At 37.2% G+C, this 19,654-nt stretch overlaps 2 protein-coding genes across 5 annotated transcripts; one reads left to right on the top strand and one right to left on the bottom strand.

Moving 5' to 3' along the window:
- Positions 1-225: 225 nt before the first annotated feature.
- Positions 226-19,614, top strand: LOC130646003 (uncharacterized). 4 transcript variants are annotated; one of them, XM_057452135.1, is made up of 9 exons: positions 226-350; positions 901-944; positions 1,493-1,548; positions 1,934-2,004; positions 2,303-2,384; positions 15,141-15,225; positions 15,973-16,093; positions 16,258-16,551; positions 16,692-19,614. In XM_057452135.1, the coding sequence occupies exons 1-9, from the start codon at positions 281-283 to the stop codon at positions 19,574-19,576; spliced, it is 3,708 nt and encodes a 1,235-aa protein (XP_057308118.1). In that variant the 5' UTR covers positions 226-280; the 3' UTR covers positions 19,577-19,614. The 4 variants fall into 4 exon arrangements, with proteins under 4 accessions (XP_057308118.1, XP_057308139.1, XP_057308125.1 ...); XM_057452142.1 differs by having other exon boundaries at positions 346-451; XM_057452156.1 differs by lacking the exon at positions 901-944 and having other exon boundaries at positions 253-350.
- LOC130646140 (uncharacterized) lies at positions 8,882-11,921 on the bottom strand. The gene is made up of 2 exons (XM_057452284.1): positions 11,781-11,921; positions 8,882-11,704 (listed from the first exon to the last, which is right to left on the bottom strand). The coding sequence occupies exon 2, from the start codon at positions 10,841-10,843 to the stop codon at positions 10,067-10,069; it is 777 nt and encodes a 258-aa protein (XP_057308267.1). The 5' UTR covers positions 10,844-11,704; positions 11,781-11,921; the 3' UTR covers positions 8,882-10,066.
- Positions 19,615-19,654: the final 40 nt, after the last annotated feature.

Below are 19,654 nucleotides of genomic sequence, written 5' to 3'. Positions count from 1 at the left end.
TTAAAGTTCTTTTATGTTGATGGGCGACAACGATTAAGAGGCTATCAGATATGTCTGCGTTCACAAGCAGTCTAATTTCACATTAATAAAGTTCAGTGCCAATTTGTGCCATGAATTTTGTATTGTCATTTTCTAATTTCAAATTCACACCTTACTGTCACAATCTTCAATAACAAAAGATTCCCTTACAACGGGATTCTGTTTCTTTCAACGTTAAGTCAGTATTTTAATTATCTACTGTCATCTAATATTAGCGCCATAACTTTTTAGAACATAAATAATGGTAGCTGTACAATTTGAAGACATCATTGGTCCATGCGTGGTCACAGCTGCAAGCTCTTTTCAAATGGGTATGTCGTTTGAAATTAAATATTAATACGCAAGAACATTACAAACGCAAATGGACTGTTCAGGGAGATTAGCGAAATGGAAAGCCTGGGGATCTAAAAAAGTAAGGGAATTTCACAACTACATCAAAACGTTTAGTGAAATTTTTAAAGTCAGAGAATTTTATTGTCCAAAACTCAGTTGTCAACTGAGTGCAGCTGGAATAGCGCATAAAAAATGTTGTTTTTAAATCAGCAGATTCTACGTAAAGAAGTCGGAGAGAATGAAAATTAACTCATCACTCTGTTGTTCTTTGTTGTAAAATATCGTCAATTAAATATGCTGTCACACACACCCACTTGTAAAGGCTAACTTTTACACTCACTCTATTTAAGTCTACTTGTGTTTAGTTCATCAAGTAATTCAGTTGCAAAGATAGCTTAAATTGTTGTTGTGCTATGTAGTCTACTATCGTACAATGTAGTCTTGTTACATGAATATTAGTTGATTTTTGACTGAACAATTGATCACGCTATAAGTAGAAAACAAGTTTCCTTCTTTTTTTTTTTGTAGCCATGTTTGCAAAAGCGGTTGGAAGAGCGAGGTCCAAGTACAAGGTACGCGAAGTTCACCTCGTTACGTTTTGCACACACGTGTTTAAGGGTGGGGCGGTGGGGCGGTGGGGCGGTAATGTTAGCTCTATTGATTTAGTTGTCGTTTTTTAAAATTCAAGATTTTTTTCCTAAATTTTTCTCAACATTCTGCTGGTCGTTTGAAACAAAAATGTGAGGAAAATGTGGTGCAAAATTCGTTTTTGAATTTTTCTTGCGGCTAATTCTGATGTAATACAAAAAGCGCCAAATTTGGGCACTTAACACCTGCTACAATGGGCTTTGATTAGCGGACACCTTTGTTGAATCAGTTTTTGTCCCCTAATTACAGGTGTCCGCTATTTCGAAAGTTTAATTCGATGGGAAAGGGATTTTAAGAAGCCTTCACGTATTAAGTAACCCGATTATGCAGATACCCAAGTTAAGGTATAGAGTGAATATTTACAAAATAACCTCAATAATGGGGAGAGGGGGGACAGGGGTGGGGGTACCTTAGTGCGGATGTGATGGTATAAATGAGGAATATCACAAGCAAATGTATTGATTTGTTTTAGGTAGCACCGCCTGCAACAACTGGTGATGAAGGTTTTGTGCGTGTGTTTCGTGCGCAGTGAGTTTTATTTGTTACACGTTGCTACAACTAATTTTTTAGTCCAAACTGAAATTTAGCGAAAAAGTAAAGATAAAGCGGCAATTTTAGTGATTCCAGCATCAGGCGTAATTCCGGCGTAATTCTGCCTTAACCGCACCTCTTGAAGCAAAAAAATTGAAATCACCTGCTCACTTGTTGCGTAAGAGTCCAAGTAAAGAGCTTCTGATTTCGTCCGTTGTGTTCTGGGTGCCCTGCATTTTTAGAAAAGATGGAGATATTTTATTGCGAATAGTTATAACTGTGTTGGAGGGAACCTAACAACGAATAGCAATTAATTTGTTTCTGAAATTTGTTTCTGAATCACTTGAACTTACCAGGTCTTTTAATTTCTTTTTCTTTGTAGACAGAACTGTGTAGAATTTTATCCAATCTTTCTCGCCAGTTTATGGAGCAGTTCACTCCTATTTCATCAAGGTAGGAGCTTCTTTCTGAAACGTTCTTTGTTGTCGTTTTGTGTTGTTTGTTTCAAAACATTCGTGAATTCAGGTTTTGTAGATTTTTATTTTTATTATCTATTTATGGAGACTTTATCTAAGAACATTAAACCCAACCTCAAATACTCCTAAAAACAACTTTTTTCAACCAAATCATCTACCTCGATGCAATCGCCACTTGCCTCGTTTTCAAATTGTATTTTTAAATGTGAAGAAAGCGTAATTGTGTTTTGTTTTGGCTGCAAAGCCAATATATATATTTTTGTATGTGTGTTTAGTTCCTGCGACAGTAATTGGGATGATATATATGCTGGCACGTGACAAATATTTTAAAGGTTATTCTGAAGCTTCTGAAAAAAGGTAATTTTAAAGCCACGGGTACACGAGGCAATATTACAATTTAATTTTGTTACAATCGTTCAAAAAAAATTAGTGTCATCTATGCAACAATTAAACAAAAGGAGAGGCTATCTTGGCATGTTTTTGTTTACATTTTGGCACCAGAATTAAATTCGCCAATTTCCAAAACACCTTGGATTTGGCATGTTTTGGAACATTATATAAAACAGGACGGGTGGCCTAAAATACAATGCTGATATATAAAAATAACCAAAAACATCTCAAGGTAAACTGTAAATATTTTAAAAGAGTCTCTTCATTTTAGCACTTGCTGTGGGCTTCGCTACCAGGAACGGGAGGTCAAAGTCAAACTTTCTCCACTTGCGGGAAAATTAAATATGGCTACGCTAATTCCGTTTGTTGCTGAAAGTGGCGACACGAAGAAATTTTTTAGTAACAAGGTTCTTTGTTATCAGTAACTTTTTTTGTTACTCACAGCATGTTTCTGTTACCAGTAACAAGATACAAAATTTGATTTTTTATCTTTTGTATGAGCAACAAAAGTTACTTTGGCGACACAAATTATCATTTTGAGACCATAGAAATCAACACAAATTCGTTACCATAGCCTGAGTTTTTTCCTTGTGGGGATGGAATGTTACCTGTTGCACAGATGTGTTGCAACACGATAAAATTTTTTAGATTATAACGAAAATAAAATTGTTCTGTGGTTTGAAAATATTGCTTTGTGTTCCCGTGGTTTCATGATGTTCGGTGGGAAACGGAACATGTAATATGTTCAAAAAATTTTTGAATTCGGTTCAAAATCGACATAACATGTACAAAAAAAAAAGAAAATAAAAATAAATAAATACACCGAAAACATAACTTAAATAAATACAAATGGAACATAAACTCTTACTATTTTTGAAACAACTCGGATTATCGTCTTGCTCCACTATTTGGACTCTTTTTCTTCCTAAGAACTTCGAACAACAAAAAAATTACGGTGCGTTAGTCAGCTCCTCACTGATCGGTCTATCAACGGCAACTGATGACAGCAGTCGATTCTACTCTCATCAGCGTCGTGGCGTAGTGGAGCATGACGATAATTACCGGAGTATCATACGAACGAACAAAGTACAGTGTTCTCCTTCACGGAGTCTCTCCTTTGCAACACTCCCACACCAGTGAGAATTCCATTCGAACGATGATAATTCCTGATAATAACGTCGTACATCGTCATTTCACGTAGTTTAACCTGATTACGTCGTTTACCTCGACTACGTCGTTTATCTCGATTACGTCGTTTAACTCGATTACATCGCTTTAATTTCATTACATCGCTTTAACTTCATTTCGTCGCTTTAACGTCATTACGTCTTGGCACAATCACGCTGCTTCTTCGTGATATCATGTCTCCTAACGTACTGCTTCTTCCAAAAGAGCTACCTAAGCAGCTGGTCTTGTATAACACCCTTCATGAGATTTTAACTCCACGATTTTTACAACCCCGTCTTTTCCAGGAATTGTTTTTGTTTTTCTAGCCAATGACCACTGGCTTCTGGCTTTCACTTTGATCGCAGCGTTAAGGTTGGTAAACACTCCTTAATCCATCTTTTCCAAAACATTTCAATCATAACTTGCACTCTTTTCCATTTTTTCCTGCTGTTCAAATCTTTTTCATTTGTTTGAGAAAATCTAGCATTCGTTGACGGTCTGCCAAATAGAAGGTGATTTGGTGTAATTGCTTCATAATCTTCGATGTCGTCGCTTACTGAAGTTAGAGGTCTAGAGTTTACGATCGATTCCATTTCTGCTAGAATTGTGACAAGGACTTCTTCTTTAACTGTCCTGTCTTTCCTGATCGCCTTTAATGCTCTTTTTGTCACTTTGACAAGCGATTTCCAAGCACCACCCATCCACGGGCTTAGGGCTGGATTGAATTTCAATTCGATTTCGTGTTTCAACAATTCGCTAGAAATCTTTGTTTGATCAAGTTTTCTTAGTTCTTCTGTTATTTCTCTTGCAGCACCAACAATATTTGTTCCATTGTCGCTACAAATGACACGTGGGTTGCCTCTTCCACATCGGAATCTTGTTAGCGCGAAGATGTAGCTGTCAGTTGATAAATCTCCGGCTAATTCTTAATGTACAGCTCTACTCGTTAGGGAAGTAAATAATGCTCCGTATCGTTTACCTGTGCCATGTGTTGATCTGCTACTTCGTGTTAGGTTCACATGCATCGGACCAAAATAGTCAATTCCAGTTGATGTTAACGCTGGTGAACCAATCATTAATCTTTCTTTTGGTAGGCCACTCATTATTAGTATGTGCAGTTTCACTCTTAAACTTTGCACCTTGAGCATATTAATTAGCATTTTCGCACAAACTCTCTTCCTTTTACGATCCAGAACTTTTCACGCATGATCGCTAATGTCTGATCTCTGCCACTATGGACATTGGTGACATGTACAAACATACCTATAATAAATGATAGGTGATGTTCAGAGGTGACAGTATAATTTGATGTTTCTTACCGAATACGACATCTGCTTTTCCTATCCGTCCACCAACTCTTAATACACCATTTACAAAAATCGGCTTTGACGGTAATAGCGGACTCTTGAGTGACATGTTGTACCCTCAATGAAGTCAGTTCTTCAGGGTACGTTTCATGTTTCGTTATTTTAATATTCGCGTTTTCTATGTCTGCAGCCGTCAGTTTTATTAAATCTACACTACCATTTAACTTGATAAATTTTCGTTTTAGCTTTATTATCCAATTTATATGACGTAACTATTTTTTCAACAATGAATAATGCTCCCATTTGATAACAGTTGTGGGCAAAATCTTTTTTAATGCGCACACAGTATTTTTTTCTTCGTTTGTTTTTCACTAGGTGTATTCTCATGTACCGGCCAAGAATTTTCTTGTTTCTACAAAAATTGTGGTGGCACATTCCACTGTTTAACTTTAGATAAAGGCGATATGGCGGTTAAGGGTCTTGTGGGTATATCTGCTGGATTGTCTTTCCCTGGTATAAAATTCCAGTCGATTGAGTTAGAGCTATTTCTAATTTCATTAACTCTATGCATGACAAAAGGAGGGAATTTTCGGGTGGGATTACTGATATAATTTAACACAATATGGCAATCTGTCCAAAACTTGACTTTGGTAATATTAACTTCTAAACTTTCCAGTATGGCTGTTTTCTTGAAGTTCGAGTTTTGGTATCGTAAGTAAACCCTTCGAAGGCGCCAATCTACTTTTTCCCATGATGCAAGAACAGGTCGTTTTGTCTTTGCGCAATATCCTTAAATAAGCTACAGCACTGTATGCTGCATTTGACGCATCGGGAAATAGATGAATCTCTAAATTTGTGTCAAACTTTCTAATTCCAAACCATCTTGGAATTTTAACATCTGCCATTGATGTCATTGAATTTTTTCAAGTTTCCCATCTTAATTGTAGCTCTTGTGGTATCACTTCATCCCAATCTAAAGAAAGTTGCCAAAGACGTTGTATTATTAACTTTGGTTCCAGTAGATAAGGATTGAGGACACCTAACGGATCAATAGAACTGATTAAACTCAGCAATCCTCTTTTTGTTGCACTGTGAGATCTCAGTAAAGGCGTGAAGATAAATTGATCCTCGTTGGTTCCCACAGCATACCAAGTGTTCTCTGGATTGGTAATTTTTCAAAGTCGAGATTAAGTGATTTTGGTTCTTTCTCAACTGAAGATAATGATCGTAGCAGTTCTGTTGTGTTAGACAACCATTTGGACAGATCCACTTTCTGCTAAGGCTTTTGTCAGAAGTCGGGCAGTTTCGATCATTTCCGTAATACTAGATTTCGAACCAATATAATCATCCATGTAGAAATTTCTTTCCACTGCTCTTGTAACAGGAGCTATTTGATTTTCAACACTGCTTCTTAAGGCGTAATTTGCACAGCATGGTGAATCTACCTTTCCAAATAAATGAACAACCATCTTGTAATCTTCGATATCTATTCACCGTTAAGACTGAAACAAGTTTATTTAGAAGATCTGGTCCAGGAAGTAAATTATCATTAAAAGATATACCTTTATGTTTAACAGCCGCATCAAACACTACACGCACTTTACCTGGTTTATTGGGATTTATTACTCCGTGATGTGGGATATAATTGGGTTTGGTGGTGAGGTGTACTTCTGTAAATAATGACGCCATTATTATTTTTTCGGGGTTTCCCCGCATTCTTCTTTTTTTGTTGTACAATTTTTCTAGAGAGTATAGTTGAGAAAGATAACGAGTAGAGTACACGAGGTACTTGATTTTGATATTTTATGAATCTTTAAAACTTCTGCTTCTGTCTGTTTTACTGCGTGCCCATCGTTTATGTATTGTTCGATTTGCACATGGTAGATTCTGGAAAAAGATAGATCTTTTGACAACTTCCGTTCCAGTCCTTCTAGTCGTTGTACTGCCAGTTCTCGATTTTCTGGTAAATTTATTTCGTCCTTCCCATAGCATACCAATTTCGAAGTGTTTTCCTTTCTTCTTTGTCATCGATTCTAAGGTGGTCAATGCCTTTTGTTCATTGACAGTCAGTGTTAGGGATGTAGTTTTGGTAGTGTTCCATATGACTTCACTTGCCAGAATTTTTTAACCATATTTTTCAGTGAGAAGTGTTCAGGTCAAAACAAAAGATTGGTTAAAAGTCTGATTTCTGCCACCCATCAAAACCCAACCAAGTTCTGTCTAAACAATGATCGGTTCTCCTTATCTGCCCTTTCTGTGGTCATATTGGACAAGTAGATTTGGTACATTGGTTCCATTGAGTACTGTGACGTCGCTGTCCACAGTAGGCTGCAAGTCGATGTCATTGAGATGCTGAAATCTGTTTTTGAGATCTATATGTCCATCTCGACTACCCATGCGTTTGATACATCAAATGAGTTCTTTTCTTTAATAGAAGAAATTTGAAAATTTACTAATTTTGAATTGAGGAATCTGATTTCTGTTAATGCGTTTGAAATTTGAAGTGATTTCTCAGTTCCTGTTAATCGAAGTTTTTCTGCTGCATCTCTCGGAATCAATGTGATATCTGATCCGGAATCTAGCATAGCATTTGTCACGAATTTCCTTTTGCCATAACAACTGGTAACTTTTGTAGAAATTCATTACCAACAGGTCTATACTTTCCTTGGTTGACATTGGAGCTTATTTCTAGATCGTCTTTTTCTGGTGCCGGACCTGGTGGCTTTACAAAATGCAGTAAAGTATAATGTCGTTTTCCACAGTCTGATACCCTGCAAGACTTTTCTGACTTGCGTGCTTTTATTAAATGGTCACTCGACCCTTTTTTCTTTGACGATTTTCCTTTTTTCATCCATTGGTTTCTTCAAAAGGTCTTGACACTGGACAATTTTATGATCACCTTCGCAATACCAACATTTCACTTTGTAAACGTTGTTTGTTGATGCAGGCCTACGGTAGATTTTTGTTCGGTCTAGGTCTTTGTTGTCGTGCCTCTTCACTTTCGCTTGGTTTGCAAGAGTTGCAATTGGATTGAAATACTCTTTCAGTTTCTGATCCCACCAAATTTCGAATTCCTCGAGATCTCCTTCTTGACCTGTATTGAATTTATCACACGAATTTCTAAAAAATTGATTTCGTAAAGGATAAGGTAATCTACGTACAGCTTTAGACAAATTTTCTGTAAATTTTAGAGAAGATTCGTAACCCATGGATTTCAGTCACGTGTTAGTTGACTTAAGTTGCTGGTGAAATCTACGAAGTGCCATTCGATCGTTAGCATTAATTTGCGGCAGTTCTAATAAAGTGCTAAGTTTCAGATGGGATACTACAATAGCATTTCCAAAGTTGCGTTTCAACGTTTTAAGAGTCGTTGCATAAAAAATACGTCTGGTACCAACCGAGTTAATCGCTTTCTTAGCTTCTTCATCAAGTACACTACTGAGTCGTTCCATACGAATTTTATCGTTAAAAGATGTTTTTTCATGAACTCTCGATTTAAGATTTTGTATGAAATCTGGCCACTTTGCTGGATCTCCATCAAATTGTTTTAACTCGATTTTTAGTAGGTGTCTGTTCTCGTACTCCCATAGGAAGGCTGCCGATGCTTTAAATGATTTGATTTGTTGTTTCAGATTAGTTTCCTCCCCTTCAACAAGGTTTTCGATAAATGCATCGATTTTCTCCGATTTTTCTTTTCGTTCTAAAACAATATCTGATTTTTCCCAATTACTTGGTGAGAAAGGTAGAATGTATTTACCATCATGCATTTGATTAATTTTCTTTTGTCGCGTGCTGCACTCTACTTGCTCATTCATTTCTTTCAGTTCGGCACTTTCGTTTCCCAGGTAATCAGGTTTATCAGGTAATGGATCAGGTATGTTTTCTTGCAATCCTATAATCCCACTTTTCTCGATAAGGTATGATGAACTAGCAGGGTTTCCCATAGCATACCAATTTCGAAGTGTTTTCCTTTCTTCTTTGTCATCGATTCTAAGGTGGTCAATGCCTTTTGTTCATTGACAGTCAGTGTTAGGGATGTAGTTTTGGTAGTGTTCCATATGACTTCACTTGCCAGAATTTTTTAACCATATTTTTCAGTGAGAAGTGTTCAGGTCAAAACAAAAGATTGGTTAAAAGTCTGATTTCTGCCACCCATCAAAACCCAACCAAGTTCTGTCTAAACAATGATCGGTTCTCCTTATCTGCCCTTTCTGTGGTCATATTGGACAAGTAGATTTGGTACATTGGTTCCATTGAGTACTGTGACGTCGCTGTCCACAGTAGGCTGCAAGTCGATGTCATTGAGATGCTGAAATCTGTTTTTGAGATCTATATGTCCATCTCGACTACCCATGCGTTTGATACATCAAATGAGTTCTTTTCTTTAATAGAAGAAATTTGAAAATTTACTAATTTTGAATTGAGGAATCTGATTTCTGTTAATGCGTTTGAAATTTGAAGTGATTTCTCAGTTCCTGTTAATCGAAGTTTTTCTGCTGCATCTCTCGGAATCAATGTGATATCTGATCCGGAATCTAGCATAGCATTTGTCACGAATTTCCTTTTGCCATAACAACTGGTAACTTTTGTAGAAATTCATTACCAACAGGTCTATACTTTCCTTGGTTGACATTGGAGCTTATTTCTAGATCGTCTTTTTCTGGTGCCGGACCTGGTGGCTTTACAAAATGCAGTAAAGTATAATGTCGTTTTCCACAGTCTGATACCCTGCAAGACTTTTCTGACTTGCGTGCTTTTATTAAATGGTCACTCGACCCTTTTTTCTTTGACGATTTTCCTTTTTTCATCCATTGGTTTCTTCAAAAGGTCTTGACACTGGACAATTTTATGATCACCTTCGCAATACCAACATTTCACTTTGTAAACGTTGTTTGTTGATGCAGGCCTACGGTAGATTTTTGTTCGGTCTAGGTCTTTGTTGTCGTGCCTCTTCACTTTCGCTTGGTTTGCAAGAGTTGCAATTGGATTGAAATACTCTTTCAGTTTCTGATCCCACCAAATTTCGAATTCCTCGAGATCTCCTTCTTGACCTGTATTGAATTTATCACACGAATTTCTAAAAAATTGATTTCGTAAAGGATAAGGTAATCTACGTACAGCTTTAGACAAATTTTCTGTAAATTTTAGAGAAGATTCGTAACCCATGGATTTCAGTCACGTGTTAGTTGACTTAAGTTGCTGGTGAAATCTACGAAGTGCCATTCGATCGTTAGCATTAATTTGCGGCAGTTCTAATAAAGTGCTAAGTTTCAGATGGGATACTACAATAGCATTTCCAAAGTTGCGTTTCAACGTTTTAAGAGTCGTTGCATAAAAAATACGTCTGGTACCAACCGAGTTAATCGCTTTCTTAGCTTCTTCATCAAGTACACTACTGAGTCGTTCCATACGAATTTTATCGTTAAAAGATGTTTTTTCATGAACTCTCGATTTAAGATTTTGTATGAAATCTGGCCACTTTGCTGGATCTCCATCAAATTGTTTTAACTCGATTTTTAGTAGGTGTCTGTTCTCGTACTCCCATAGGAAGGCTGCCGATGCTTTAAATGATTTGATTTGTTGTTTCAGATTAGTTTCCTCCCCTTCAACAAGGTTTTCGATAAATGCATCGATTTTCTCCGATTTTTCTTTTCGTTCTAAAACAATATCTGATTTTTCCCAATTACTTGGTGAGAAAGGTAGAATGTATTTACCATCATGCATTTGATTAATTTTCTTTTGTCGCGTGCTGCACTCTACTTGCTCATTCATTTCTTTCAGTTCGGCACTTTCGTTTCCCAGGTAATCAGGTTTATCAGGTAATGGATCAGGTATGTTTTCTTGCAATCCTATAATCCCACTTTTCTCGATAAGGTATGATGAACTAGCAGGGTTTCGTGTTTTGAAGTACCCTGATCTGATGCTACCATCTTGGCTGCTATTTCCTGACATACTTTGTGCCTTTTGTTCTTCGAATGTTTTTTCAATCTGTGCCAACTTGGCTTCATGTTTGGCGTTCTCCACTAACTTGATGATTTCTTTTTTCTGTTGTAGAATTTCTAATTTTCTCTGCGCACTTTCTTCAGTTTGTTTTGCTAATAACTGAGCCTTTGCAGCGTCACCTTGTTTTTGTAATAATTCTAAGTATGATTCTTCGGACTCAAAACTTCCCCTTGAAATCTTTAATGTCCTAGAACTCCTTTCACTTAGGTAGAAGCATTAGAAATAACGGATTTTTTGTCATAGTGAATATCGGAAAAAATCTTGTGCATCAGCAAAATCTGCGGTCGGGGTTAAGTAACAATTTTTGTTACAAACAATTAATCTGGTGCACTTTAATAGACTGTTCGGTTAACAGCTGATTTGGTCGTTCGATTTCCTCATCATTTACAAGTTTATTATACTCTTCGGTTAGTTTACGAATTCTTTCAAAAATTTCTTTTATTTGACATTCGATTTGTTTAACGGTTGATATCATGCTTGGATTTTCCATTAGCAGAGTTATACGGTTAACATAATGAAGTTTACGATAACGGGAAAAAACAAAGCGTAGCGCGTAAAACTTTGTTTTTCCAAAATTAAACCACAGAGAACGTCTCAATAATTTCGAATAAACGGCAGCTTGGGAACAGTAATTAGTAATTTGTGTGAACTACGGAGATAAGTCAATAATTTTTAACTTTAAGAGCGGTAACAATAAACAGATTCAAAACAAAACTTTGAAGATGTTCAGTGGGAAACGGAACATGCGATACGTTCAAAAACTTTTTGAATTCGTTCAAACTCGACATAACATGTACAAAATATTCAAAGCTACAAAGAAAATAAAAATAAATAAATACACCGAAAACATAACTTAAATAAATACAAATGAAACATAAACTCTTACTATTTTTGAAACAACTCGGATTATCGTCTTGCTCCACTATTTGGACTCTTTTTCTTCCTAAGAACTTCGAACAACAAAAAATTTACGGTGCGTTAGTCAGCTCCTCACTGATCGGTCTATCAACGGCAACTGATGACAGCAGTCGATTCTGCTCTCATTAGCAGCGTGGCGTAGTGGAGCATGACGATAATTACCGGAGTATCATACGAACGAACAAAGTACCGTGTTCTCCTTCACGGAGTCTCTCCGTTGCAACACATGACGTTTACAATTCTTCAGGTTAAAAAACGGAAACCTCTTTTATCCATGTTTTTTGGTATACAACGTTGATGTTTGTTTTTTCAGGCTGGCTCCCTTTCGAGTGTGCGTGACCACTCTTGTTGGTTTAAGTTTATTAAATGTAGTCGGTGTCGGACATTTGGTGTTCATTCGGCTAACCGGCAAATCAGTTTTTGACCTACTCAAGTAAACACTCCGAGAGCTTATTCGCACCACGATGTAAAAAGTTGAAAATTTATTTGTTTTGGAAAGAAAATAGTGGATTTTTGTACATTTTTTTGTTTTATAACACTAAAATTTTGTATTAGACTGACAATCTTGCTCCGCTCCACGCGTTGCTTAGCTGCATTCTACTGTAACTGAAATAGATAATTTAACTTCATTAGCGAACATTATAATGTATTTCTATAAAAAAGAATTTCGATATTTTAAACTCAACCGGTGTTATAACTTTATCAGTTTCGACCTCGTCCCCAGGGCCTACTAGATTGACGGAAAAAATTAAGAGCCATGGAGATAAAAAAACTATCTGATGATCAGAAAACATCGTGTTAAATCGAATGTGATGCGGTAAATGGTTTGCACAACAAACAAACTGTTGAGCATTTGGTATTTTATCTTACAAAACGTGATGATTTAGGAGAGCAAAAATGCAGGTTTCTTTGATATTCACCTGATTACTTTGAAAAATATTCGATGTTCAGTGGATACAGCTTAAGAAAAAATAATGGATGAAAAAAATCAAAATAAATGATGGCGCCTTTCCCTCTTATGTCAAAATTTACGTCACAGCGTTTCAAATACGGTTAACTCCCAATAACTTGAACCTCCAAGGGGCCGAGGAAAATAGTTCTACTTTAAACTAAGCTCCCGTTAAGTCGAATTTTGTCTAAAATGAGATTATGGTTTGAGTTAAAACGATTTTTTCAGAAGGTGGGGCAACAGTTACCGGTAAAAGGTGCAATTTTGGCAATGAAATGGACATACAAGTCCCTTGTATGGCTTTTATAACATTATCTATATTACATCAAGAGTTAAACTAAAGAAGGTAATTGGAATCTCATATTTATCTAGTCTTTGATTTTCTTTTTTCGAGTAAAAAGTTCGAGGTATTCGAAGAAATTAGCCTCAGGAACAAAGGGGGGGGGGGGGGGGGGGTTAACGAATGTTCGAATTATCCGAGGTTCCAGTTAACCTGCGTTGTTTTGAAAAAAAGTATTAACGAAAGTTCAAGGGATCCAAGAAAATGGTTCGACATAACGAAAGTTCGAGTTATCCGGTGCTCGAGTTAACGGAACTTAAATAAATTAGGAAATTGTTCAGCAGCTACTGCAGTTGTACATCATCCGCTGCAACAAAAACATAGTACAATAAATTCACACAAGGGATGATGCACATATTGTAAAAAATTTCAACATCTATGGCAAAAAAGTTGCAGACTTTTTTGGATACTAAAATTTAGATATGTACATGCGAGCTTATGCATAATTGCTGGCTAGAAAGTGTCGTCAAAATGTGATAATTTATTGTCCAGATAACAATTTACATAAGCCAACATAAACATACATGCATATTTTAACACAACAAAACTCTAATTTAAAATTTCTTAACCTATCTCTTCCGGGTTAAACTGCTTTCAAATAATTCAGCATAAAATGCCGAACAAATAAACATTTCGCTAGCATGCATTTAACCCATGTTTGAAACCTAATGATTAAATTACTGACCCAAACTGTGTCGGCAGGGGTGTTTGAAACGAACACAAATTATAAATAAGTTGCACGGCTGACTGCAGTTGCACCTCGAGATTTCACTGCTTCAAACGCTTGAATTAGTTTTGCGAATTCTCATCTTCCTAAATTTTCAAACGGTTGAGTACACACTTCTGCGATTTATCCTCAACTTCGCAGATTTTTCGTTGTTTTGGATTTTACAATCAAAATAATTCATGCTGATTTTTTGCAAGCCTTAGAAACTCACAGCATATGATTGGATAGTAGACGTCTATTTTTAGTTGATCATTAGTTTTATATGGTTGTCGATTTCCTTCCCGCTTAAAATAAGTACGAGAAAGAACATGGCGGATGAAACATGAATTTTAGGAGATGTTTTGCTGTTTTGTGCACTGAAATATGGAAGTGTTTGTGAAGCATTAACCAGGAAGCATACATAATTTGAAACGTAATAGAACAAAATTAAAGTTAAAGAAAAGCAAAGATGCTACGGACAAATCTTTCAAATTTTAGAGTTATGTTATTCTTGCTAATTTTTTTGCAATTGATGAACAAAGGATTGTTGCAAATGTTTGAACTTACCGAACAAACCTTCGATCAGTTTACAAAAGACAAAGATATAATGTTAATTGAATTTATTATGCCATGGTAAGAACTTCTGGCATATTTTATTTCTGCTGTAATATTTTTTGTTGGTTTACCTCATTTGAGTTTGACGTCAATGGCGTTTTTTTTTTCACTGCAATACTTCTCCTGACTCTGATATCAATTTTTACGTCTTGTAACTTCAACTTGATCACATGTGTCAACTCAATCACATGTGTCAACTCGATCACGTGTCTCAACTCGATCACATGTCAAGAAAGCAAATAACTTTCTGTAAATGCCGCGTGAATTTCAACTTATTTAACGTTTATACACGGCTTGTGCATGCATTTATTAACTTTATTTTTCTAAATAGGGAAAACAAGGCAGTGTAAAGTGCTCTCAAGTGTCTAATATTGCCCACATTTGAGCTTAAGAGTTGGGAGCACAGGCGTTTGTTAAGGAGGGTGCAAGGTAGAAAAATATTGTGTTTAATAACTGATAGCAAGAAGTGTCAATGAATAGTTAGCGGTAAAAAAGTTAATGGGCGTATATGAGTAGAATGAATAAATAACGGACGTAAAACAAAGTTATTAAAATATTTTCTAAATATCTTTGAAACTTTTATTAAAAGGTATCTGTGCAATTTTCTTTTTCACCACATTCAGACATTGAATACTTGGTAGGTTTTCGGCAGTAATGTACTAGTATATCAGTCAGTGGAACAGTGTCGTAGGTTACAATGTCTTGTCCATTCTTTTAGGTGTAAACATTGTCAAAAATTGCAGCCAGAATGGGAGAAAGCAGCAGCCGTATTGGCTAGCAATAAAGAATACGTCCTTGGAAAGGTATCATCATTTTACTTCTACCTTGAAATATATAGAGTTCATTTCCAAGACGGTAATTTTACTTTCTTCCTCGTAACAAATCAACAATAGTGGCAATTAATAATACTAACCTGACATACACTCTTTTAAAATTTGCAGCCATTATGGATAACTTATATCTTCCCAACTGGTGAAACACGCCTTTGTATGACGTTATTAAAGTACATAACTCTTTTTTAGCCATTCTGTAGGAGAGGGTTTAAATTTTCTTTTTGCGAAAATGCGAACTTTACACTATGCGCGTATGTTTTATCCATACAGAAGCCTTAAATGTCCCCCAAATGTACTTGAAACAACAAAACCAAAGTCATGAACGAGAAGAAAAGTTTAATGTTCGTGAAAATCCTTGTTAAGCCTAAGTTAAATCTACACTGTCCACAATTAATGACATTGTTTTAAAAAGGTTTATCTCAACGCGCTCTCTAGACTGTGCAAGCTAAATTCTGTAGATGTAATTGCTTTTTTCTTTGCTTTTTTAATTCAACTTCGTGTCAAAATTAATCTCGCTTCTCAAGAGCAGAAAAGAAGCTTTTTTGCAAAAAGACTGAAACGCTTACGAAGATAGTTCTTTTCACTTTTACACCCTAGTGATGAATGAATGAATGAATTAATGAATGAATGAATGAATGAATGAATGAATGAATGAATGAATGAATGAATGAACAGTGTCCTGCTCCAGTATATTAAAACCTGGTATTAAATATTTAGGTGAATTGCTGGGAGGATGGAAAATCAATGTGCGATAAATTAAAAATTCCAATGTTTCCCGAAATACGTTTATATCGACATGGAGTTTTCACGGAGAAATTTGACGGAGACCGTACGGCAGGTGTGTATTATGCGTTAACATTGATATTGTCACAAAAATTTGCCAATCTGTTCAAAAAAAATTTGTTTCTTTTATTCTCTGTTAAATTAACAGATAAATATATTAATAAAACACCATTATGTTTTCACCTCATTGACTTTGTGTTATTGCTTTATTATCTCCAGAAGCCATCCTAGATTTTATACAAAGAGCTCAAGCCACTACGGGTAAAGTACAGTCATCCGCTCCGCCAGCGGCGCCGCAATTGATTCCGCCAGGTGCTTCAACACAGCCAGCGGAGCCGCAACAACCAGCTCCAGTTTTACCGATAAATGAACCTCCAGCACCGCTGCCGCTGCCGCCGCCGCCTCCACCTCCGCCTCCACCGCCGTTACCCACGTACCCCGCTACAACTCAACGACCGTACGTGCCGCCAGTGCAGACTACTACAGGTGCGCCAGCCATAGAAGCAAAACAAGGTAATTAAAATAAGATTGAAATGTTATTTAGATTCCTTGTCAACTCGGAACACATAGTCCATTTCAATATCAATTTATGTTTAGTTTCATCTACCAGAAGAAGTCATTAAAGAATGACGTAGTATATTTTGTATGTTTAGATTTCTTACCTTACCAATCATTAATCCCGCCGCCACCAATGGTGCAACCATATCAGCCACCGCCTCAACCATTCTTTCAAAGAGAACCAGTAGCACCAATTGTGCCAGCAATGATATATGAACCACCTGAGAAATATCCGTCAGCATCCTCTATTACTGGATACAATGCACACCCTGCAGAACCAACAACACCTGATGTCCAGCCCTCGTCATCATTTGCTGGATTGAAAGCAGAAGACAACTACAGCAATAACAACGGTAACGCTCATTTTTGGGATAATTTTGATAGAATGTCTAAGCAAATCAAACAATCATACATGAATCCGCCTTCGCAAAAACAACAACCGCCAACTCAACTTTCTCAACAAATACCAAATGCTTCGCAAAGTCCTCTATCGCAACCGCAACCACCGCTGCCGCAAATTCACCAACCAGCACCCCCACCTGTGCAACTGCACGCTTACCAGCCAACTTTGCCACAGGCACCAGTAATAGCCCAAGTACAGAGTGAAGCGCAGCCTCAATTTCCCTCTGAACTGGAAGCAAAACTGCAACAACAAAAAGCGTCCACCTATCCAAATATTGCCACCTTATACCAACAACCACAAGTTCAAAGCCCACCGAAACAAGTCTTTCAAAAGCCAATAGCGCCACTTCCACCGCCCCGACCGGCAGCGCCGCAACAAAAAATTACAAAGTATCAACCTCCTAGTCTTTGGAATTACGTCAAAGATCCGAAAAAATTCAACTTTCTTATGTACTATCCCAATCCAGCCGCAGCGCCACTATCATACTCTCCAAACTCGAATCAACAACAAGTCAATTCGTACTTTGCAAATTATAATAGCCGACCGCCGGCCCCGGCGCCTAGCATGTTCATGCCGGTGAAAACGTACGAAAATGTTTGGAATGGACAAAACAGTAGACCATATTTCAAAAGTTACTTCAGCCCGTATAGGGAAATAAAAACTGTCGACATGCCGGTCTATCCACCCGTCACTGGAAACCAATTTAAAAAAGAAACTCCTCTAAATCAAGAGAATCCATTAGGATTCTATAAACCGCGGCCAATTTTTCATCACCCGGTCAACGAAGGTATGTCACGCCTTCCTTATCAAACATTCACGCTGCACAACCCACAAGGTTTAGCTAACGCTCCTGCAAATCCAAACACGGCAAGATACCCAGCTAAACCCATCAATAGACATTTTAAACTCCCGCCATATTTAAAGTTGAAATCTCCAGGTTATTACAACATGTTGCGCCAAAAAGGATTAGCCGGTTATGTTAGAAAACCTTTAGAAAATTTTTTACCTGTTCACGTACCTGGAAATCCGAACGTGTTCAATGTCAGGACGTACTGGGCTCGCAATCCTGTAATGAATGCTGCAAGAAAAGCGGACATATACGCACGTTTCCAGCGGCCCCAAGCAAGACCTTCTTTACCTCACGTGATACCGATCACAAAAGAGAGAGCTCTACAAATTGCTAAAATACGCGCGGCTCGAACAAGAAAAAAGGGGCGCAGGATCTCAAAGAAACATCTATATAGTCGTCCTTGGAAAGCCCAAAAATATGTACCGACGAAGAAATTTCAGAAATCACCTTCCATGATAACAATATTGAATGTTGAAGAGCCACGAACGGACCAAGCTCTCATACGAACTAAAGTACCGGGAAAGTTAAAACCGTATAAAAGTCCCTTACAAAGTAACTATAATAACATTCGTCTGCAGCAACTGGAAGCTGCTAGAATGCGTTCTTTACAATATACTCCTCCAGGGAGTGTAAAAAATTCCGTAGAAAGTATGTTTAGTCAACTTCACGATCGTTTTTCAAGTAACCATGGGAGAGCATCTGAACTAGCCGCTCTTATGTCAAAGGGAAATGCAGCCAAGGTTCATCAAAAAGACCTCGCTCATTTTTTCAAAAATTCTCGTGCTTTACCTGCATCACTCCCAACATCTAAAAAATCCGATTCGGTGTTTCCAGCGAAGAAACAGGAGAAACCGATAAACTTGATCGGATTTTGGGATAAACTTTATAGATATTATTCGAAGCGAGAGAAAATGATTGGTATAACTCCGAGACCGATTAGAAAATTGACAAAGGAAGAAAGTAGGACAAACGTTAAAGAGTTGGATCTAGTGGAGAATTTTCTCGAATCGAAATTCTCGTCCAATGCAAACGAACACGAAGTTCACTTTTCCCGAATTAATGACAAAAATGAACCTACGGAATATGTGCCAACAAAAAACCAGCCAACAAAATCTCAAACGACCACTATTATGAAGTATTCCGACAAAATAGAACCCGATAATAACATGTATAATCAGTTAAAATTTTCTCTTAACGGTATGTCTTCTTTATCTGAATCGGAACCTACTGCTCCATCTAGCGTAGCTAAATCCGAAAGCAACTCCATAGTCCGGTCAGAACCGTCTAGACCCGGATCTAACCCGATAACTAAAGATCCTCCGCTAGACAAAGACGTGTTTTCACCGGATGAAAATAAACATGCTATTCCGGATGCATCGTCAAAAACCAAACCGGAAGCTAACCAAGTAGGCGAATCTGTCAAAGAAAGTGAAACTAAAGTTGACGTCCAACAAAGCACTGGCGCTAACATCAAAAATGAATTTATACTAAAAGCCATGAGCCATAATCCACAACCATGGGATAAGCGCGCCAAAGTGACGTTTAAGCTTTCAAAGAAAAGCTTGATACCGGAAAGACCACAAAAAGTTTTAGGTGTTTGGGGTAGTTTAAAAAAGAAAAAAAGAAGAAAGAAGAAGAAAAGACGAAAGAGGAAGCGATCTCATGATGAATTTGATTGGATACCACTGCCATTGCGTCATCAACGTATAAGAAACGAAGTCACGTGACTTGTTTCTTATAAAACATAATGGCTTTCCTAAAACCAGAGCTAAACAAAACGGTTGAAATCTCCATAACGAAGCATT

This window comes from Hydractinia symbiolongicarpus, chromosome 1, assembly GCF_029227915.1.
Source record: "Hydractinia symbiolongicarpus strain clone_291-10 chromosome 1, HSymV2.1, whole genome shotgun sequence".
Taxonomy (NCBI): domain Eukaryota; kingdom Metazoa; phylum Cnidaria; class Hydrozoa; order Anthoathecata; family Hydractiniidae; genus Hydractinia; species Hydractinia symbiolongicarpus.
Note: the sequence above shows the minus strand (reverse complement) of the source record. Positions and strands in the feature narration are given on the sequence as shown.

What these genes read in the sequence shown, in the direction of transcription:
- LOC130646003 (XM_057452135.1), top strand. Translation starts at nt 281, where the DNA reads ATGGTAGCTGTACAATTTGAAGACATCATTGGTCCATGCGTGGTCACA. An exon ending in GAGCGAGGTCCAAGTACAAG is followed by an intron (nt 945 to 1,492) that starts GTACGCGAAGTT and finishes GATTTGTTTTAG; the next exon opens with GTAGCACCGCCTGCAACAAC. An exon ending in TGACGGAGACCGTACGGCAG is followed by an intron (nt 16,094 to 16,257) that starts GTGTGTATTATG and finishes TATTATCTCCAG; the next exon opens with AAGCCATCCTAGATTTTATA.
- LOC130646140 (XM_057452284.1), bottom strand. Translation starts at nt 10,843, where the DNA reads ATGTCAGGAAATAGCAGCCAAGATGGTAGCATCAGATCAGGGTACTTC.